At 32.5% G+C, this 14,382-nt stretch overlaps 1 protein-coding gene across 2 annotated transcripts in view; it reads right to left on the reverse strand.

Moving 5' to 3' along the window:
• Positions 1-258: 258 nt before the first annotated feature.
• Positions 259-14,382, reverse strand: part of Rbcn-3B (WD repeat-containing protein Rbcn-3B) — a gene marked incomplete at its 3' end in the record, with an annotated part of 47,982 nt that continues 33,858 nt past the window's right edge. For both annotated transcript variants that reach the window (XM_014419746.3, XM_014419744.2), the window contains 6 exon segments: positions 259-441; positions 4,396-4,548; positions 5,139-5,256; positions 8,313-8,499; positions 13,186-13,377; positions 13,624-13,696. In XM_014419746.3, coding sequence (XP_014275232.1) covers positions 259-441; positions 4,396-4,548; positions 5,139-5,256; positions 8,313-8,499; positions 13,186-13,377; positions 13,624-13,696 — 906 coding nt within the window.

Consider the following 14,382-nt stretch of genomic DNA (forward strand, 5'->3'; position numbering starts at 1 on the left):
TAAAATAGTTTTTATGATATTTGACTCTACTCAATGTGGCATTGACAACATACCGCCATCTTGTTATTATAAACAATGAAACTTGGTTAGTTTGCTTTTTGGATAAACAAAGCAATGAATATTAAAATGATACATAAAATAAAACATATTAAAACCATTTATACATCAAAATATACTATCTACTCAAAAAGAGCATATTACAATATATATATTTATTCTCCCTTTATAATCATAGTGTTTATGTCAAAATATGTTTACCTGACATTTTGCTGATCTAAGTTCATATAAAGCTATGGTTCCGTTCTTAGCACCAACTGCTATTCTCCTGGTAGCAGGGCAATGAGAGATTTGGTTGAATTTATTCACAGCTGGGAATACTTCACCAAGTGATTTCATTTTCAGATGTCCACTTTCAACACAGTGCAGTATCACATCAACTACCTATAAAATTGTTTTTAAAAAGAAGTAATAGGTAGTAACAGTAGTAATTGAGAAAACAAACAAGTCACATCAAGCATAAGACCGACAATCTGCTAAAACCAAGATATTAAACATTTAATATTACAAGCATTATATATTATGTTACGAATACAATAGCATTACTTTAGGCAAATGTTAAAAACTACCTGAACATAAGTTAGATAAGTAGCTCAATAAAAACCACAATACTAAGTTGACAGCTGAACAAACAAAATTCTTCCTCAGAGAAGAAGAATATATCAAAAAATACCAGTGGTAAGGTATCAAACCAAGCTAAAGACTTTACCAAATGATATGCCAAGGCAGTATTTGTCATATTATGTTGATATTCCATCACTTTGTTTGTTGGTGATTGGTACAAATAGTGATATGAAAACATCCAAGATTTTACTAATGCTTTAGCCACATTTGGTATAGTTTGATAAGCCATTGGTAAAATTTCAAATGAGAGAGGGAATCTGTACATAAATTTTATAATGTAGCAAAACCCTTTGCAGCTGAACAATACACAACCAACCATAGTTATCCAAATTTATACAGATTCCTTGGCAGCCAGTTAAGCTTTTTGCTAAGGTTAATATTTATAAGACTCAGATAATTGACTTTCTTCAAGCTGGGGAATGAGTCCCACTTTTTCTTGGTTATTTATATATCAAATATCAGTTGGAAATACATGCAGAGATACAGGACTGATATAGAGTTTCAGAGAAACGAACCATTAAATTAGAAAAAACAATTAGGAGGTTGAATGTGAGCTCTTTGTCCCAAAACTGTCGATTTTAAGAGGGGAGTCAATTGAGAATTAAATACTCTATACAGCCATGTGGCATCTAAGACTGTAAAAACTAAGGCAAAAAAGGTATGAATTAATTTTCTCTTAAGATTATTTTTAGACATAATTATTGACCGAATCATAATAATGAATCAGATACTGGTGTCAACCTATCACAACAGATGTGTACAATAGAAGAAAACTAATAAATAAATTTAAGAAGATGGTCAGGGTTGCGGTCAAAAAAAGAACAAATAGTTTAAAACTATTTTAATGTCCGACGTTTGCAGGGCTTCATCAGGGCTGTTCAAAGCGAACGATTGAACAGAAGGCAATAATGAAGTGGAAGCGTGGAGGAGTGGGGAGGAGGTGGCCAGCCGTTTAATGGCTATATTTCTATTTCAAATACGTTGCGTATATAGGAAGTAGTCATAAAGATATGACAAAAAATGAAAAATAATAAGAGAAAGATACAGAAATATAATAATTTTCTAGTTTAGGAATAACTAAGTAAAATTAGAATGATACATATCGTTACTAATAACACGAGTATATATAGAAGAAAATATAGTTAGAGTAGTTAATACAATATAGGATATGATAACAATGATTGTAAAAGATTACTAATAGTAAGTAAAAGTAGATAAAGAGTATTAGAAAAAAAAATTACTAAGAAATGAATAAGAAAAATAATTAGACAATGATAACAACTGTAGTTTTTATATATCGTGAAAATGATCATTTATCTATACTGATAATAGTAATAGTAAAGATAACAGGAGTAACATGAATAATATAAAGTGAAATAAGGTAATTTAAAAATCGGAAGTGAAAGTTAACAAAATAATATAAAAGTACAAGGTGAGATGTAAAAAGAAGTAATATAGGTGATGATAATGAGATAACAAACAGGTGAAAAACAAAAGTATAATAGAAAAATTTGGTGATGATAATAAAATGAGCATAAAATTATTTAGTCTTAATTAAGTTTAATATATGGCTGTAGGTATGTGAGATACAGTTTTTATCGATTTTGTGGTTAACTGGAAATGGTTCAAGATGTATATAAATGGATTCTGAGATGAGTCTCTTTTGGTAATTTGGAACAGTGGCTAAAATAGTGGTATGGTCAAAATCAAAAGCATGATTAAGTGTAAGGGCATGTTCTGAAAGTTTGGAAGCAGCTGAGTTGTGGGAAGTTATAGATAATTTATGTTGAGAGATAAGTGATCTGAGGTGGTTCTTAGTTTCGCCTATATATGAAGAATTACAGTTGGGGGCAGAACAAGGAATCCGGTAAACAATGTTACAGCGGCATTGGAGAGGAATAGGATCCTTATTATTAGTAAAAAAGTAAGATAGTTTATTTTGAGACTTGAATCCAAGACGTAGTGAAGGAATGGTTGATTTTAAGAATTTTTGTATGTTGTCAGTGAGATAGGGGACATATGGAAGGGATCTATAAATAGAGAGAGTGGATGGTGGATGTAGAGAGTTTGGAGGAGGAGTAGGCGTTGAACGGTTGATGTAAGAGTTTAAAAGTTTGTTTATGATGTGAAGGGGAAAATCATTTGAAAGCAAAATAGTCTTAATACGGTGAATGTTTGTGTTGTAGTATTGGGGATCGGATAAGGAAAGGCAATGGTGTATGAGATTTTTGACAATATTGATCTTTTGATGATGGGGGTGCTGGAAAAAATAGTTTAGTAGACTACTGGAGTAAGTGGGTTTGTTATACCAGTCAGTGGACAAGGAGCCGTCATTATTCTTTATAATAAGGAGGTCGAGAAAGGGGAGGGAAGAGTTAGTTTCGGTTTCAACGGTGAAATGAAGGCGAGGGTGGTAAGAGTTAAAAGAAGCAACCCTGACCATCTTCTTATATTTATATCTTTACGGTCAACTATATATACATATTTAATAAATAAATTTTATACTTCAAAAAATTTATTATTGACCTAATAGTTAAGTGTGGACACTTGTTCCTCTATTTCCTAACTATTCAGTGTCCGTGTTGAATTCCGTGCCTCTAAATTTCCCTACTGGAAAATGAGAAGTATCAACCTACTTGTCAGTTAAGTGCCAACCAACCTATTTTTCTGTATGAAGTGCACCTTCAAGGCCAGGTGTTACCTCGTTTTAAAAAGCTGGTTGGCTTAATGTTAGTGGACTGTATTTGAAAATTAATTACAAAGAAAATAAAACATTAATTGACAAAAAAATCTATTAAAATTAATTACAAAGAAAATAAAATATAAATTGACAGTAAATAAAATAAAGTAAATAAAATAAAATATTAAATAATTTACACTTGGTCGCAGGGGGTGGCTGAAAGAAAATATTTTTTGGATCAAAAGGGTTGATGAATTTAGATTTAGAGTCAATTGAAACTGCAGCTGTCGATGGTTATGATGATAATGAAGAGGTAAAAAATATTGAAAGGGGTTAACTTACTCCCATGATTCCTTCTCTTCCATCGCAGCCCCCTCCTCAATTGCAGGGGAGGCACTTCCTTAATGTTCTATTCACATAAGATGATTTTGATTTGATTTGAGAAGAAAAGGCCAGAGAAAAAAATTTCTCTCACGTTTGATTTAGGTAAGTGTCTTTTTTTACTAACTTGACCACATGGGGCTCTATAATATGATATATTCATCATAATGGAATTGCGGGAGGAGAGGGGGCTACCTTCTTTTAAACAAAATAGTCTCCTTACTATTAAAGAACATTTCACCGAAAAAAATATGATATCCTACTCAACCTTACCACAGAAGTGTGACCATTTTTCCATCAGCTGATAGACTAGGTGGCTAATTGGAAATTTAGATTCTTGAATCTCAATACTATGAATGGAAAGAAAAATGGGATAAGAGCTACCCAAGCAGTCCTCAAGTCGTAACAACTGCAAAAAAAAAAGTAGTCCTAACCAAACTAGTCTCTTTAGACCAAATATATACAACTATACAACAAACAGTGATACATTTTCTTAGGTTCTGGCAAAGGTAAAATGAATTGACATCTTTATTGCTTAAGACCTTTCAATTCTAAAATTATGATTATTATTGCTAAAGTACATAACAACAACTAAAATTTGAGTCGTACTGGGATTTAGACACACAGACAGAAAAGACAGATGATATATTTACTTCAATAAGCAGATCAGCCATTTCTGTATGCATTTTATCAATTAGAAGCTCCACACATCTTAGAATTTCTGGTTTGGCACGATGAAGAACTGCAGTACTCAGATTGACATTTAATGTTTGTGCATTTTGCTGTAATGTATTATATCTAGCCACCTAAAATGAAAAAAATTGTTTAAATGCAAAATATAAATATTAATAATTAAGCCTTGGCATACTTTTAACAAATAGTTAGCTCTGATTTCAAAGTAAAAAAAAAAAACCAATCGTTCAAAACTCATAACTCATTCAAATAAAACACCTTTCAAGAATATACTTCACAATGTAACTTTTCATAACCAAAAATTCAAAATGAATAGGTTCTGTCTTTTTTAAAAATAATTATTATAGCTTTATATAAGTGAAAAAAAAAGACAGTTGAACAGTTGTTCTTTAGATATGATAATGAGCCATAACAAACATAATTTGTTATGTTTGTAAGAAATAATAGGATTTAAATTGGATTCTAAATCTTGTTATTATTATTAGCTTTATTCAAGAAACATTATGAGTTATTGGAAGCAGAAGGGTTAAATTACTTCATCCTGGGGGCCAGAGCTGATGAACAGTTTCATATTCAAAAGAGATATCTAATGTTACCAAAACTGTTGTGAGTATAAGAACTCAACCAACTTGATTTAATAGTTTAATTTCATATTTTTGTATAATTAACAACAAAATGGAGACAAATGTAAATACATATATACCTCTCTAGCCATAGTAGTTATAAAAGCAGCAGGGCGAGCAGTAGCTATAAGAGTAAGAGCATGACGGGCAGTTCTAGCAGAATCTGCTGCAGGAGTTAAAGGAAGCCCATAAGTCATACTAAGAAAAAAATAAATAAAGAATTGCAGAAAAAGTTAATTAAAAATAAATTTATATAAGTTATGAATTGTTGATTGTAATAGTGACCCTACTACATGCAACTACACACAAATTATATTTAATATCAACTCCAAGGCAAAGTTAAACAAGAGACCAAATAACTAAAATATAGGGTTGGCAAATAAGTCCTTTCGGTTTTTGTATTCATGTTTTGTTATAATACCTCACATTTTTCTGATGCAATTAATCCCTCAGAGGATTGTTTACCCTATTTGTAATATGTAAACAGTCTGTTGACACTTGTTAGGTTAGGTCAGTATTGTGTTTGTGATCCACCTGAGAAGATGGATGGAAATATCATTCATTATAAGCATATTTTGCTTTATTACTTCAAAAAAAGAAACCGAGCTGCAGAGACACATACAAAAATATGCAGGGTCTATTGGGATAATGGTTTAACAGAGCCAAAATTGGTTCGCCAAGTTTTGAGCAGGGAATTTTGACAAAAACGACGCACCGCGACCTGGTCACCCACAAGAAATTGAAATCACTGATGTTAAGGAGATAGTTGATTAAAATCTATCCCAAACAATCAGTGCAAGACATTGCCAATGTCCTAGACGTATCATATACAAGTGTAGAAAATAATTTTGGCTACGTTTCTAGGCTTAATGTTTGGGTTCCCCACTCTCTGACTGAAGCCAACTAGTCAACACGCATTTCCATTTGCGATTCATTGCAGAAACGATCCATTTCTTATAATACTTGTGACAGGGGATGAAAAGTGGATTGTCTACGATAATGTGGTGCAAAATAAATCTTGGAAACCCAGCTAGACCACCTGGAACCACATCTAAAGCGGGATTGCACCCAAAGAAGATCATGCTTTCTGTATGGTGGGAATTCAAGGGTGTGATTTTTCATGAGCTGTTGCCATAAGGTTTATCGATTGATTCCACTCTATACTGCTCACAAGTAACAAAATTGGAAGAAAACATCCAGAAATGACAAATCGAAAGGGTGACGTCTTCCATCATGACAACGTTAGGCCCCACACTTCGTTAGTCACCCACAGTAAGTTGTTAGCCCTAGGATGGGATCTTTTGCCCCACCCTCATGCCTCACTCCCTATTCATCGGACCTTACTCCTAGTGACTACCACTTATTCCGGTCTCTACAAAATTCCTTAAGTGGAAAACGGTTTGAAAACGAACAGAGTGTCAGAGAGCACCTTGATAACTTTTTCGCTAATAAACCACAGACATTCTATGACCATGGGATTAATCAGCTGAGAGATGGAGTAAGTTAATCGAAAATAATGGACATTACATTGTAAATTAAAATAAATATGTACAAAATAAACTTAGTTTTCTTTCACCCAAAAAAAACTAAAGGACTTATTTGCCAACCCTATATTATACAAGTCCTTTATGAGTCATGAAACATCTTTTTCATATAAGATTTTTTTTTTTATCTCATTTTGTTCTTAATTTTAGTATATCATAGGATTTTGTAGTTTTATAAAAAGTGCAAATATGTTACCATTTAAGCAAATCTAGGCTTATATAGTTTCCACACTAAGTTCATTTTTTCAATTTTAAATACCAATTATAATAATTAAAAGAATAGCATGTTGACAACCTACTACGAGATTTTTGTACAGAATGCCTACTAAGAGGTAGCTGTTTTTTTTTACTCACCATATTTGTATATAAATACAAATTTTATTTGTGTGACATCATTACTAATCATGCCTCCTCAAGCATCTCCAACCAATTTAATCGGTGAAATTGGCAATCCTACAATTCTGAACTCTGAGTAGATTATTAAAATCTTTTCTAACACCCTTTTTTTTTCCCCCTTCCTCACTATTTCTAGTAAACAGGGTTTGGCGGTAATGGGGTAGAGTGCTGGGCTTGAGCATGCCACTCCTGCTAATAATCAACAATTTATCTTATTCTTACATGGTTTAGAGAGGGGCTTCTATTTAATTTTAAGTGAACATCCACGTTTACAAAGCATAACTGTGGTGCAGCCCAGAATTTGGATGAGTGCCTTACTGAAAAGGCTGCACCTTGTCTGCAACTGCATCCGTCAGGGTGCCTCTTCTTCCAGTGGCTCACCCATGTCAGGTTGTTGAGCCCTTCCCAACATAAAAAGCATTGGACTCACTATCTTCTTCCACCCATAGATGAACTCCCTGAAGAAAGGACAGTTCTCTTCTTCCATTAAACAGGGAAAGTCTAACTTGGCGAGGGCTAAGATTCCAGTCTTTCTCAACAACATGGCTCGATATCCTTCCATGTCAGTGCAATCCACTACATGTTCTGATGTTTCAAGGCCTCTCCAGTTGGGGCAATGCAGGTCAATATTCTTTCTAAAGCTTTGAAGCTTTCCCTGGAACACTCCATGTTCTGCTAGAATCTGTGAGACTCAGTAATCAGGGAGAACCCACTTAGCCTTCAGTCTTGCATGTACAGTGGGGAAGAACTTCCTCAGAGTAGCGTCCTTCTGGCCTGCAATCCACTGTCCACTCCATTCCACTCCAGACAGTCTTTTGGTCTGGTGTCATACATTTCTTTGTCCAAGAGTTTTTAGCATCTTGTGGGGTCACATTTTCTCCAGAGCTTGACAATTCTTTCATCAGGCTTGCTTAGCAAGAATTATACATCTCTGTTTAATCTCTCCACTTTGAACCATTTTTCACTTAATCCTAAATGCTTCCCAGGATTTTCCCCTCAAATGGTCAGAGATCCCTTTCATTTGAAAAAAATGCCCATGTATCTGCTCACATGGTGTTTAATAAAAATAATGCTTATTGGTGTACAATAAAAACTTATTTTTGTGGCTCTTGACGTGAATATACTTCCCAGATGCCAACTTAGTCCAAAATAGCCCATTGGTAGTCCAAAATAACCCATTGGTAGATACTATAACCTTATCACTTGCATTAACCTCTGATCCTAGGTACACCAAGCGATCAACTCGGTTAAATTCATTTTATACATTTAATAAAATATAACAAAAAGCTTAGACTAGTATTAATTTTACTATACCTGGGTACTAGCTTGTCAGCATCACAGCAAAGCTCCAACAGTCCTAAAAGAACCTTGCTAACATCTATGTATGGTTCCCACACAGTAAAACCTCTTCCGATAAGATCGATTGCAGCCCTTCTCAGAGGTGTGTGGGCAGGTAATTTAGGTGAAGGTGTAGCCAGTAACAAATGTGTCAATGCATAACCTAAACAGATATTTCATATTATATATTAGAAATATTTACCTATTGGTTTAATCTAGAACTGGTTGGTGCAATAAAAATAAAATACACAATAAATATGTGAAAAGAGCAGTAAAAAAAGTAGAAAAAGATGTTGAGCAGGAAATAGACTCATTATGGTTATAGATTAACCTTAAACTGAATAGGTAAGAATATTTAATGTTTTTTTTAGGGAAGTAGGGTTTCTTGAATCCATCCCATTTCGTTTCCATTGTTTTAAAACCATTTAAACTAATATTTGATAATTTTAACATATTCTTTAAAAGCAAAGGAGTATAGGGATATGATGAATTAAAGTACTTAAATTAATCAAATTAAAACTGGAAAAAAATTATTTTATACAAGTATAAAACATTGAGTTTTTTAAAATTTGAAATCTCAATGTTTGAGGAATAAAAAATCAAATTAATACTATTGTTTTTAAGTCATTACCTTTGTCTATTAAATTTAAAAGGAAAATTGTTGAGTTTTAGTAAGAGTAATAAATGTGTTTTTATCAACAAGCCGATCAGGCTGAATTATCCCCTTAATATCTAATATTAATATATTACGTATAAGTTGTAATTTGCAAAATTGACACTTTCAACTGAGAGAAAATGGTCAAGACTTCTTCAAACTAGAGATTAGGTTCATCCAATTAAGCCATTAGCTTGAATGATGTTTACTCAGGCTTTAAACACCACGGTCATTACAACTTAGAAATTGTTTTCATAGAAAAAACTGAATAAACAACTTAATTAATAAATGGAAAGAAACAAAACATTACTATCTACCAACTTATTGTTTTTTAGAATTCAAGATTTGAGAAAATGGCTCAAAAACCATGGACACCCAATTTAAATTTTTTTTTTTTAAGAATAGCCACCATAGGCTTGTATATATAATATATGGGTTTGTATATGATACAAGTAAGTCAATGATTAATTTATCAATCAAAGTTTTTATATATATATATATATAAAGAAAAACGAACATAACACTTTTTAACAAGTAAAATAAATGATAATAGTAAAAGATAAAAAGGAATCTCTTAAATATTAACTGCCTATAAATAAACAAAGAAAGAAATCCATAAGTTCAAATTTTTAAAACATAAAGACCATCTGCATGCTGAACAACTCTGAGCAGACATGAAACCGGAATATCATAAAAGTATCTTTTTTTTTTTTTTCCCCAATCCCTCTAAAACAGAAAGAAAAATCGAATTAATAAGTGCATTACTATGAAAAAGAAAAAGTAATTCGTGTTGGGTATTACCTTTTACTACCTTTGGTATTTTAAGGTTACCTGTTGTGTTTATTTGTTAATTATGAGATATCCATTCTAAAATGGTGCTATTTTAACTCCGGAGGTGAGGGGCCTCCTTGTCAAGAGTATCTTTAAAATCACTTTCAACATTAAATACAGGTGAGGCACAAAATATATGAATTCATAATATAAATATCAGTGTTATATCGGCCTCAGGAGACTGGACAGAAAGCTTGCCAGTCGATGGCCTCTCTTCACATGTATAAAATGGCAAAGAAAACAAATTCAACTTGAAGTTGAGATGATTTCCTCGACTTTATAATTTCACTTATATTGTAAAGGTAGAACTGAGGCCCAACAGAAGTGCAGACAGCGACATCTAGTAGCGAGTTTATGAACATTGTGTTGTAATTCTATTGGAGACACTCAACTATACTCTGTATGTCCAGCGGAACGGTCTCTCCCTGTTCCAATAATCCTCTGGTGTAAGCCACCGATCACCACTACCTTCACTACTGGACCCTTAACCAAACCTCATAATCCCAAAAGGCAATCCAAGGAATTCCTTATTTCCAGTTATAAATATACCATACCTCAATATATGTATGCATTATTTTACCCATAAAAAATTTTATAGAGGGTACGAAAAAAAAATATTCTGTATGTTCAATTTTTTCTTAGTCAAAACTGGGAGACCATTGCCGTTGCCAGTTCCTACGTTTCTTCAAGCTTTATAGCTTATCCTAATGTGTTTAAAGAATTGATACTGATGTAATATTTGCTATTTGGTAACACTGATTGTATGATAACAAGGGGGAAGGTTCTAGTTGGTTCTAATTTGTTTTACTATCTGTGTACAATTGATTTAAATATAGTGTTTTTAACAGTGATAAATGTATTTCTTTTCTTTATAATTTTAACATGGTAGCAGAGCGTGGTTTAATTAATATCTATGTTTAAAGTTGTATTAATTGTGAAAGTGGGCAAGAGTTCAACTTCATTATCTGTTCTGCTGCTGATATTTGGCAAGGGTCTAAATCAACCAAGATGGCATCAAGCCGTGGTGATTCTGTTATCATTCCAGTTTTGGATAACAACATCAAGTATGATGATTGGCGTTTCAAGTTCCTGCATCTATTGAAATTCAAGAAATGTGCGGTGGTGATCGAAAATACATTGAGACCTGAAAATATCAGTCAACGCAAATGGGATGATCAAATTGACAAAGTGATGTAATACATGTCAATTGGATGTGTCAGTAATGGGCGAGATTGAAAACCCCAAGGAAATCTTGCAGAAGCTGGATGCTATGTATTTGAAGAAGAGTGAAACTTACAAGTTTGAGTTAAAATTGAAAGAAAATATTGGCCAGAGATTGTTATGGCAGCCTGCTTTACTGGAAATTGATTAAGAAACAGTTCTACTTTTGAAAAATTGACTCTGTATGAGATTTTCTTTGGAAGAAAACCTAGCTTCAAGAATCTCAAAATGTATGGAAGTAAAGTGTTTGTTCATGTGCTTGAAGAAAAACATACCACCTCTGATGATAAAGCTGTAAAAGTAATTTTAGTCGGCTATTTTGATGTGGGCTATCATGTACTAGTAGATGGAAAAATTGTTCTTGCTCGGAATGTGAAAATTATTGAACAGGATACTGATTGTATTACTGTGGAAGATGGTGTGAAAAAGAAGTAGAGTCTGATAAAGATGAAAAGGATAAAAATGAAAGGCCTGAACGGTTTAATGATTACCTCATGGTAAATTTTGTTGATCCAAAAGCTTATGAAGAAGCAATGAAGTCTGTCTGTGATGAATAAAAAGTTGGTATGGAAAATGAAATGAGATCTTTAGATGAATTAAAAACCTAGATTGCTATTGATAGACGAATTGATAAAGATGTTCTGAGTGTGAAATGGGTTTTTCGCCAAAAAGATAATAAAGCCTTTAAAGTAAGATTGGTTGTGCGAGGCTTTGAACAAAGTGACCTAGTTGATGAGATTTATGCTCCAGTTCCAAAATTATCAAGTTTAAGAACACTGTTGAGTATTACTGTAAATCGAAAATATTTTGTACATCAAATGGAGTTGATTACTGCTTTTTTAAATAGCCCAGTTAAGTCTGAAGTTTATGTTGTCCAGCCACCTGAATTTGAAACTAACGATGACAAAATTTATCTGTTGAAAAGATCACTTTATGGATTACGCGAATCTCCAAGAAACTGGTATGACTTGTCCAAGAAGTTTATTGTGAACTTGAATTTTCAGAGAAGTGAATATGACTTATGTTTGTAATGTAATCCAACTGCTGAAATATTCTGTATCTTATGTGATGATATAGGTTTTAAGAAGATAATTTATCTGGTGTTTATGTTTATGTAGATAATATAAGTTGTATTATGTTAGCCAATAATGATAACTTTACTAAGCAATCTAAGCATATTAATGTAACATTGCATTTCGTCCATTACTATATTGAACAGAAGGTGATTAATATTGTAAAAATTGATAGTAAATTTAATTTAGCTGACTTATTCACTAAGGTGTTTTGTAGAGGGATTTGGCTCTATGATTAATGTTAGCTAGACCGCTCATATTGTAAGGGAGTGTATTGGTAGTAACACTGATTGTATGATAACAAGGGAGAAGGTTCTAGTTGGTTTGAAGTTGTTATATGTGTGTATAGTTGATTTAAATATAGTGTTATTGAACAGTGATAAATGTATTTATTTTCTTTATAATTTTAACCGATACTACTTTTCTGAATTTAGACAGATATAGCTAAAGAAACTACCCAAATTACATAAATATTTCAAGATTATTAACTTGGATCCTCACAGAAAAGTATTCTTTAAACTTAGTCTTGCATAGATATTTCCTTCTCATAGCAGTGGTAGCAAAAAAATTTTTGATTTTTTTTTATGAAGTTATTTGTTTTTATGTTTCTGTTTTGTAAGAGATTAGAAAATAAAATCACTCGATTCTTCCCCATCCTAACTGGAGTCAGGACCTCTGTCTACCTATCTATACTCTGTTAAGCGATGAGAGAGCTCAACCAACTTCTGATGGAGATCAAATCAGTTGCTTTCTTCTGCATGACTTACCTTCGACAATTTTTGGATGCGGACCAGGTGAGTTTATCTTAAACCCTTCACTGTATCATTGCTCTATCCTCTCTTCACCATTTATTGCTTATCTATTATTATTTAATTTAATTTTTTTTATTTTCAAATTAATTTTATATATTTTCCTTCTTATTTCCTTTTTTTCAACTAATCTCCTCTCTCCTACCCCTCCCTCTCTCAAATTGACAATATCTGGGTATCTGTCATGTATTCACAGAGATGCCAAGTGTGAAAAGGGCCAAACTGAAACTGAAAAAAATAATAGTAATAATAAATCATACTTGTAAGACGAGCTAAGTTATTGTTGCCTATCCCAAATCCATCAATTATAGAAGATTTTCGTCTTTGTTCTGGTCCTCTTCGCTCACCGACGTCTTGTCCAAATTCTGCACCAATAACTCCCAGAAGTACAACTGCGGTTGTTTGCTTACGTTTTATTTCATTTAGAGATGATGGTTTCCTTAGGTATAATTCTAAAAAAAAATAGAAAATTTTAATATATAATAGCATGTTATCTCACAATGAAATTAACTATAGTCAACGAGGTTCGTGAAGCCAGATGGTAAAATGTAGACAGGAGATAAGTGTTACCAAATCTATAAGCCCTGAATCCAAGCCATTAGGCCTAGGCCAGCCACACCATCCCCCACCATATCCAGCTAATCTGCCTTCACAAGTGTTGCTGACTATAAATAATAAATTATTTCAACTCCACAAACCTTCAGTTGGATCTTCATCATCAAATTCATCTTCTTCATGGACTATTGGTGCTTGGCCTTCAGACTGAGTGCCCTGAATATTAAGAAAAAAAGAAAAGATAAACATTTTTTATGCTACATTTTGTATCTGACTAGTCATATTTATGTTGCTTAGTAAAACTTTCAGAGATTTATCTACTATTGATTTTTGATAATTTATTCAGAAACAAATGAGTTTTATCTAAGGGAAGTATATAGAGATTTACTATCTATAGGATAGTAATAGAACAGACCAAGAACCTTCTACTTTAATGGTAAAATTAACAGAAATAGTTAAAATGTTAATTCATAAATTTAAAGCTATATTTTCATTTAAAATATGTGTCATAAAGTAATAAGTATTTATACTTATTGTATAAATAGGTATTTTAGAATAATATTTACTGTTTTTAATTTCTGATAAAAATAATAACAAATGTAGAGACAGGACAAGAATTACTCAAGTGATTTAGAAGTATTTATATTAGAAACCATATACTGAGTACACAAAAGTATGATTTTAGCCTAAACTTAATTTGTTACAAGCAGTTTTAATGATGATTTTGGGTTCCAAGATCACAAAAAAGAAATTTTAATGAAGTATAGTACATCTAAGATGAATTTACCTGTGGATAAAGGAGGGAGAAGTGTGTGCAGTGGCAAACTCATTTTAGACGTACTGTACATGTGTTTATTTTTAATGGATATTCTAAACAGAGATAAAGAGAAAATAATAGAAAA

The sequence above is a fragment of the Halyomorpha halys genome, unplaced genomic scaffold (genome assembly GCF_000696795.3).
Source record: "Halyomorpha halys isolate HHAL.00 unplaced genomic scaffold, Hhal_1.1 Scaffold251.1, whole genome shotgun sequence".
NCBI classification, from domain to species: domain Eukaryota; kingdom Metazoa; phylum Arthropoda; class Insecta; order Hemiptera; family Pentatomidae; genus Halyomorpha; species Halyomorpha halys.